Below are 9,431 nucleotides of genomic sequence, written 5' to 3'. Positions count from 1 at the left end.
TGACTTCTCTCTCACATCTTGAATCCTTACTAGGTACGGTAGGGTTTTTTTTTTAAAGAAAAACAAATAAGGCTCCTTACATACTTGGATAGGACCTATAAAGTAAAATTTGTTGCTTTGATAAAGTAAGGCTTACTTAAGAGCATTTAGTAATGTGCTTACTTAAGAGCATGCTTACTTAAGACCAAGGATGCGAACTTTATTTTTTTGATTGTATGACAACTTCATGTGCTTGGCATGCTTGTAGTACATACCCAAACTTCCTAAGCATTTGTCCATTCAAGGGGATTTTAGAGAGTCAGGTGAAGTGAACGAGACAATCACTAGCAAATATGAGCTCTCATAGCTATTTAGTTGACTTTTGTTGGGGGGCTAAAGATTGAAATGAGCCTACATTGCCTATCCATGAGTGGGATGCGTTGACTTTTTTTAGTGAGGTCCTACGCACAACAATGAAAAAGTTTACACTTTCACCATTGCCAGTGTTGCATATGGTATCCCACTTTGAAGTATTGAACGATGTGTTTAACCTCTTTTATTGATGACTTTGTTATCCTAATAGTGGTGCACGATTGATTCCAACTCCATGGTCTCTCTCAATGGGACCATTGACTTCATGATGGTATGAGTTTAATAGTTGTAGCTTTGGGAAAAAGCACATATTTGCCACGTATCATGTAGATTTTATAAGAATTTTGGTTGAGCTACAGGAGGGATTTGTTGGGTTGGAGCCAACAAATTGAAGCACCTTATAATTTTTCAACACTTTTTATGCTTCCTCCTATTAGTGCTTGTAGTCAACCACCCATTAGTGTTCTCATGGGTTTCACTCTCTTCTTGGGCTCACCACATGTAGCCATATGTGGCCAAAGTGTGAAGAGCCTTTTGCACATTTTGTGAAAATGGACCTTACTTTAAGTGCGGGGCAACTCGAAGCTCGTGGGGAGAGAGAGAGAGAGAAAGAGAGAGAGAGAGAGGAGGAGGAGTTTTTTTTTGGGGGGAGGTGTGTTTGTAGAAGGAAAGGACAGAGAATTTGTTGATGGAGTGCTGAGTGTGAAAGTGGGATGGGAAGTGCATCTAATGAAAGAGACCAAAAGGGAGCTGTGTTCCCATTTGACTTTGAGAGGATTCACAAATCCAGCTTTCTAAAATGCATGAGACTACGAACGGTCCTTCCTTTTCGTGAAGCACGAGGTTGGGGGAGTGGGCCTTTCAAAGGGTTGAAATATTTGTTTTGTCAAGAAATGGGGAAAAAAACATTTTAATATTGGGAATCTAGATGAAATGGGCGGCTGGCGTCACGGATTTTGACTTTGTGAAAGAGCGGCGTTTTGTTGTGGGCTGGGGGCACCCACGGGCCACAACTACGCCCTTTGACTTTGGGGGGTCTTGTGGGGTGACATGGGCGGCCACTACTGCTACCACCACTACCTCTCTCCTCTCTCTCACACACGCTCTGCGCACATATCTATTGCTTTGGGGTAAAGTCCACCTTTAGTTAAGTGCGTGCGTGCGGTGCATGCAAGCACTCTTTGACTTTCGCCCTCTCCCTCCTTCATCTCTGTGCCCCCTCCTCTTGCTCGCCATAGCTTCCTTGCTTCTGAGCTTCTCTCTGTAACCTGCCCTTCTCTGGGCAATCTGGGCTTTCAACACCCACCAGCATGCTTCTCTCTTTTGGCGGGCACTAACTTCTCACTCAAGAAGAGCTCTTCTGAAGAACGGGCAATATCTGCGCGCTTGCACAGAGCGATATGTGCAATGGGCAACAATGTGTCACGCGTGATGGCAGGCTGTTTCGTGCCCATCGCCACCCACAATAGCAAAGAGCACTCAAATGCTCTCTACTTGGAGCCGTTGGACGAAGGCTTAGGCCATTCTTTCTGCTACATACGCCCTTCTTCTGAATCCCCCTCACACCTCTCCCTCTCCCCCCGCCACTCAAAACTGCCACCATCTGATGTACCCACATATGGAGACTATGGCCATACCCATGTCAATGGCCATAGCTATGACCTTAGCCACGCCCTCCATAGCCATAGCCAGAGCCACGACCTTACCCCTGTCCAGGGCTACAGCCATAGCCAACTAGAAATTCTCAAAGCTCACTCTGAAACCACCTTCAAAGCCATCTCCGGCGCCTCTGTCAGTGCCAACACCTCCACCCCTTGCACCATAGTTTCCCATGACCAAACCCATACCTTCACTAAGGTCCTAGATGACAAAGCTGCGGCTTTCGAATGCACTGCCTCGTTCACGTCGTTGCCTCTTCAACCCATCCCCAAAGGCATCAATTCAAACCCCTCAATCTTCTCTGGCCCCATCTCTCTCCCTCTGGAGAAAGGGCTACTGTCAGGGCCTTTGGAAAGAGGGATCCTCCATGGACCTTTGGAAAGAGGGTTCATGTCAGGCCCTTTGGAAAGGAGCTGCATGTCTGGTCCCATGGATGCTTCCTTCGATCGAAGCCATTTCTCTGCTCCTCTGCCTGGATCCTATGTAAACTACATTGGGAACAAGAGGAGCGTTTCTGGGCTCATTGGTGCAGTCAGCAAGCCCATGAGGAGGGTATTGAATGGGGCAACTATCAAGAATAAGACCATGCATCAACACAGAGAAAGGGAAGCAAAATCTCTTCATGATTCTGCTCTGGATTTACCTTCCCCTACGCATTGTAATGAGAATCACAATCTGCAGTGGGCTCATGGTAAAGCAGGCGAGGACAGAGTCCATGTTGTTTTGTCTGATACACATGGCTGGCTCTTTGTTGGGATCTATGATGGTTTTAATGGCCCTGATGCCCCGGATTTTCTAATGGGGAACCTATATGCAGCTATATACAAGGAATTGCAGGGGTTACTCTGCGATAGAGAGGAAGGTTGCGGCTCTATAAAGGGGAAGCGTCCTACAAGCTCAAGTAGAGAAAAAACAGATGAAAATGGCTCTAGAATGACTCAGAGATTGACATACAGGAATGAAAATGAGACAATTGATGCCTGCCTTTCAAATGGTAAATTTGGAAGTGTGGATGGGGAGGACAGGAGGAATACAGATGGTGAAATGAGAAGTGAGAGTGCAGTGCAGAACGGCTCTCCTGCAAACCCAAAGAATCTTAGATCCATAAAGGCTTCTAAACCTCGGCGTGGTATGTCGTTCCCAAGCTCTCGTCATCCTAGGGATAAGGAGAACCACATGAGATTTCCTCAGAGATATGATTCTCAACAAGAGGAGTCTAAAAAAAATGGGTTCAAGCCATGCAGACAAAATGGTGTTGATCATTCTGCTGTGCTTAGGGCTCTGGCTCGTGCACTAGAAGCAACTGAGAAAGCTTACCTTGACATGGCTGATCAAGCTCTGAATGAGAATCCCGAGCTGGCATTGATGGGATCATGCATCTTAGTCATGCTGATGAAAGATGAAGATGTATATGTAATGAATGTAGGTGACAGTCGAGCCATCGTTGCACAGCAGAGAAGGTATGGAGGACACCATCATCGCCGCTCCTCTCAGGAGGAGCTACAATTCATTTACAGCAACAATGCAGACAGCATGGAGAAGATCGGAGAGAGAGACTCGATGCTGCGGGTGGATCTCGAGCGCATTATTGAGGAAAGCCCTTCAAATGAGCTGGAGGCGTTTGAAGCTCCACCTTCCAACAACACATTTCCTACAACCAATCTGCTACTGAATGCCATGCAACTCTCAAAAGATCATTGCACAAGCATTGAAGAGGTGAGGGTCAGCAAGCTTCCTGATGGCTTTCTAATCTTCGTGTATAGCTTCCAATATCAAACTATATCACCCTTGGCACTCCATTGACACTGATGCTAGGGGTCCTTGCATTGCTAACATCTTCCAGTGATGTCTTTACAATTTTGCAGGAAGTTTGCAGAATCAAGGCTGAGCACCCTGATGACGCTCTCTCCATTGTCAACGATCGTGTGAAGGGGACGTTGAAGGTGACACGTGCATTTGGTGCCGGCTTCTTAAAGAAGGTCTGATACCATCCTTTCATGAAAAAGTAAATGTGCAAGGACCAGACTCTCAACTACAATGGGAGCTTTCTTGTGTCAATAAGGCTCACCTGACAGGCTTGTCTGTGTAATGCAGCCCCAGTGGAACAATGCCATATTAGAAATGTTTCGTATCAATTACGTGGGTTCGGCCCCATATATCAGCTGTACACCTGCTCTACACCATCATAGGCTGGGCCAAAATGACCGTTTCTTAATCTTGTCATCTGATGGCCTATACCAGTACTTGAGCAACCACGAGGTGGTTTTGCATGTGGAGTGGTTCATGGAGAAGTTTCCTGAGGGTGACCCTGCCCAGCATCTGATTGAAGAACTTCTCTTCCGGGCAGCCAACAAAGCTGGTATGCATAATCTGAAGTCAACTTTTAAAAATCCCATACCCACACCGCCTCCCCCCTCCCTACACACACATACACGAGACTTAAAGCCTTTTTTTCCATTGTGCAGGCATGGATTTTCATGAGCTTCTGGACATTCCGCAAGGCGACAGGCGCAAGTACCATGATGATGTTTCGGTGATGGTCATCTCTCTACAAGGGAGGATATGGAGGTCTTCTAGCTGAGATCTAGAGACAAGCAGCTCTTCTTCTCTCACGTCCAAAGCAGAAATGCAGGCCCAACACTTCAAGAAAAAAGCACCTTGAAGTTGTTTTTTGGGACTAAGGGATTGTGGAACCTCTTAACTCATACTTGTGAATATCTAGTGTGATTTGGAGGCCTGCTGACTCACCTTGTGCAAGTACCACAGCTCCAACTGTTTTGCACATGGTTTATTCATTCTATGTACACAACATTTCTAAACTCCTTCTAAACTTGTAAGCCGTGCTTGTCCTCCTTTCCAAATTTTCTGCGCTATTACAGCACATGTACCTTCCTATCTTGAGACTAATATCGGCTGTGTACACGCAAATACACTTGAGATTTTTTAATTTTTTGAGCTTCTTTGCCTCCAGGCCAAAAAAGGAGAATAAAAAGTTGTTAAGTCCCATTTCTTCTTGGATGAAGTCGATTAAGGTTGATTACGTTTTTAGGGTTAGAGTTAACTTGGCTAGCAAAAATAGCAATTTGGATCTGTAAGCAAAGGGGATGAAGGCATCTCTTGGTTGGGGTATATGTATGCTAGAACACAGACAATTATACCTTTGTCAGCCTCTTCCACGCTTGTGGCAGCATACCAGACCTCAAGCAGGGCAAGAATCTACATGCGGATGTTTGCAAGAAAGGCTTCATATTGGATGTGTTTGTTGGCAGCAGCGTCGTGATTGTGTATGGCAAGTATGGAGTTGTTGTGGAAGCAAAGGGGATGTGTTCGGTATGCTGACCCAGGGAAGAACTGTACCATGGGCTGCCATGCTTTCAGCATATGTTGAGCAGGGTCAAAGAGAGAGCCTTAAATTTTACAGATAAATGCCGGAGGATTGTGCAAATCCAAACCAGCTGACATTCTTGATTGCCCTGCAGGCGTGTGGTGCCACCCTTGCAGAGAAGGAAGAAGCTCCGAATGTCCATGGGGAACCAATCAAATCGACATTTCTGATTGCTCTGCAGGCGTGTGGTGCCACCCTCGCAGAGAAGGAAGAAGCTCTAAATTTCCATGGGGAAACAATCAAATCGGCATCCTCGAAATTGGGAAGGCCTTGCATGAAGATGCACACAGAAGGGGTACACATCAGATATCCTTGTTGGCACGGTCCTTGTGAGTATGTAAAAAAAATGTGGGACCAGTGTGGAAGCAGCAGATGTGTTCAGTGCATTGTCTTGACCTGAGATTGTGTCATGGAATGTCATGCTCTCAGCATATGTTAAACTGGGCTGAGGAGAGAAGGGTTTACAACTATACACACACATGTTGGAAGAAAGTGTGACTCCAGATCAAGTTACACTTCCTTGCATTCCACAAGCTTGCAGTGAGACAGGAAGCTTGGAGATATGTAAGCAGCTTCACTTTGACAGTGTCTATGCTGAGTATGATCAGACACCCTCTGTAGCAGCCACTCTTATCTGCGCATATGGCCATTGTGTGAGCATTGTGGACGTGCATGTGGTCTTGGATGGGCTTACCAAGCCGGTCACAAAGGGTTTATGAGATGCTCAGTAAGTCTCCTTTCGTGGTGTGGGCATGGTTTCAAAAAGACTCCCGATCACACACCCCCCCCCAAACACAGAGCGGAGCTGAAGCATGGTCAGTGATGAAGGCTCGTGTCGATGTGAGCCAAGGGCACTCAGTGTCGAATGAGCAGAGGGCTGCTGTCCTGATGATGTGAACTGATGAGCAAAGAGGGCTGCTGTCCCAACAATGTGAACTGATGAGCAGAGAGGGCTGCTGTCCCAACGATGTGATGATGATGAAGCAGAGAGTTGGGCTGCTGTCCAGAGGTGAGCTCCAGGAGAAAAAACGCAGATGTGATGGAGCAGAGAGTGGGCTGCTGTCCCCAGATATACTGCAGCAAAAAAATTGATATGATGAAGATGCAGGCTACTGTAGAGGTAGGTGTGTAGCACTGCTCCAGAGGAGAAGCAGTATGGGTGCTGCTGATCTAGAGGAGGAGGCCGTCGCCGGCTGTAGGTACAGGGTGCTGCGTTGCAGATCCAGAGAAGGTAGACGGCAGCTGTGTACAGAAAGTGATGGTTATAATCAGCCTGATGATGATGAAGCGCCAGCAGCAGCAGCAGCTGCTTTATAATGATTATGTTGTTGTGTGTTGTGCTGAATTATGAAGCTTTTGTATATATATGGTGTTGGACTGCTGGTTGGTCCAGGGAGGACAGTCGGCCAGTAGCAAGACATAATAAATCCCTTTTTGGGCTGGATAAAATATCAGATTTGGGTATATTTTCACACACCTCTCAGGCCAAAAGGGGACCATGTGAGAAGATGAGGAGGATGGTAAGTGGGTGAAGAGGAACATGAAGAAGTATTTGGCTTTGGGTAAGGTTGGTTGTTGCGGGTGTAGATCATGTGCTCTTCGTTTGTTGTAGTCTTTTGAGTTTGGGCTGTATTGGATCAATGCCACAATGCAAGAGGTTTTCACATGCATGAATGCCCATTTTTGCGCCCCAAACACAAAAAACAGAATGCTATGCAAGATGGCAAATGTTATGTAGTGGATTGTCACATGAGCAGTGCCCTCATGGGGTTTTCATCACTGACTGATGCGCTCGTTACAACAATGATAAATAATTGGAATGGAGAGAATGGTCCCTCTCAAGATGCTGAGGGTGATGGTGGAGGACTGATGTCGATCCGCTCGCTAAGATGCTCGAGGATGGGCCGGTTGACGGACTTTGTAAGGATGTCGGCATGGTTGTCCGCCGTATGAATGTACTGGGGTGTCTGATGGTACCAAGATCAACGTGTTCCCAGGTAAAATAAAAATGGATACCAATATGCTTGGTGCGTTTAGAAAAAATGGGATTGCCGGTGAGGGCAATCACACTCTGACTGTCGAGACGAAGATGGTAGATGCGGTGTCAATGGGAACGCGCATCTCCTCACAAGAAGCTGACGGAGATACATAGCCTCAGTGGTGGTGTCAGAGAGGGTCCGATACTCGACCTCAGCGGAAGAACTTGCAACAGTATCTTGCTTCTTGCTAGACCAAGAGAAAGGGCCAGATCCAAGTGAGTACAAATAACCACCATGAGAACGCGGGGAATCAATATCACCGGCCAAGTCGGAGTCCGTGTAACCACGCAGGGTGATCCCACGACTGCAGTGAAGTCCAAACATATAGGTACCCGCTAGATAGCGAACCACCCTTATCGCTGAACTCCAATGTGGCTCCTTCGGAGCATTGAAGTATTGACTTAAAATGGATGTGCAATAGGAAATGTCAGATCTAGAGTTTGTGAGCTATGAGTTTCCCAACCACTTGGCAGTAGGGTCGCTGTTCATGTGGCGGTAAGTCCTCTTCCTTTGATAGTTTGATGATTGGATCCAATGGGGTAGCCACAAAGGATAGCACCATCAGGAAAGTAGGAAGTATAAAAACTCCACTAAATGAAAATTCGAGGTCTTACCTTTAGGAGTTTATGATAAACTTTTCTGAATGGATTGGCTTACTCAAAACCAGGCAGATATCCACTACCACAAATGAGTCCATCTCTTTTTTAGATCTTCATGGAATTAAGGTTCAAGGAATTGGAGTAACAGGATCTCCAAAATTGCAATTGGTAAAGCCATCCAAAATGTTAAAAGACTTAAGGAAGAAAGAAGTAATTTATCTTATTAAGCTCAACTCTACCAAGAAAGAGTCAAGCTCATTTGAACCTAAGTGGTTGAATGAGTATGTAAACGTATTTCTTGAAGAGTTGACAAAAATGCCCCAAAATCAAGAAGTGAATCATGAGATAGATCTTGTACTCTCAGAGCTCAGCCTGTTTTGCAAAGACATTATTTTAACACAAACGGGTGGCTAGCTATTTTTTCTATGCTAGCAAACCAACAAGTTATTGGTGATTCTCTTAGCTAGTCAGTTAGCTAGTTAGCTATTTTGGATGTCTTTAATAGTTTACAACTGAGCTAGCCTAGTGATTGCATCAAAACAAACACGCTCATCGACATGACAAGGTGTCAAGCTAGCTTGCTTTTGTTGACAAATGACCAATGAACATATTAATGAACATGGTACTTAATACACAAATAACATTAATAGAAAACATATTGTAAACACAAGACATCATCATGGAAAGTCTTCCATTGAGTTAATGTAAGAACATCTCTCTATCTATCTATACATACATACATAATTTCATACGTATATACATACATACATACATACATAACATATATATATATATATATATATATATATATATATATATATAAGTACGCGACAACATTTGTACGTACACACACACACACACACAAACATATACATTCGTACATTCATACATATATATATGTACACAAGACAACATTAATAGATAACATACTGTAAACACACGACATCATCATGAAAACTCTTACATTGAATTACTGTAAGAGCATCTCTCTCTTTCTATCCATCTATCTTTACATAGATACATACACACACACACACACACACACACACACACACACACACACACAATCAGATTGTGCATTTCACTTTAAAGGATTACAATAGTTCTGTAATATGAAACGATATCATTAATTTCTGGTATCTAAATTAGAACGAATGGAATATGTTACAACTAAGTATAAAAATATAAGATGAATGTAATATAATTATATGGGTTATTTTCTAAACTAACACTTGGCACACCAGATTGTTCGGCCATTGATGACGGGGCAAAGACCGGGCCCACCACACTATGAGGTGGACCTTGAGCATAACTAATAAGACATTTGGTTAGCACTTTTACCTTATCCTTTGTTGTTCATGATTTATTCAGATGCATCTTCGTGCTTTTTATGCTTTG

General features: G+C 44.5%; 1 protein-coding gene across 1 annotated transcript; it reads left to right on the top strand.

Annotated features, from left to right (window-relative positions):
- Positions 1 to 1,500: 1,500 nt before the first annotated feature.
- On the top strand, positions 1,501 to 4,957 carry LOC147629796 (putative protein phosphatase 2C 4). The gene is made up of 4 exons (XM_086811321.1): positions 1,501 to 3,726; positions 3,876 to 3,989; positions 4,105 to 4,369; positions 4,476 to 4,957. Exons 1-4 carry the CDS (start codon positions 1,759 to 1,761, stop codon positions 4,589 to 4,591), a joined length of 2,463 nt encoding a protein of 820 aa, XP_086667447.1. The 5' UTR covers positions 1,501 to 1,758; the 3' UTR covers positions 4,592 to 4,957.
- The last annotated feature ends 4,474 nt before the right edge of the window (positions 4,958 to 9,431 follow it).

Source organism: Cibotium barometz, chromosome 17 (genome assembly GCF_041138505.1).
Source record: "Cibotium barometz isolate CiBa-2024 chromosome 17, ASM4113850v1, whole genome shotgun sequence".
NCBI lineage: Eukaryota > Viridiplantae > Streptophyta > Polypodiopsida > Cyatheales > Cibotiaceae > Cibotium > Cibotium barometz.
This window is presented reverse-complemented; position numbering and strand designations above follow the sequence as displayed.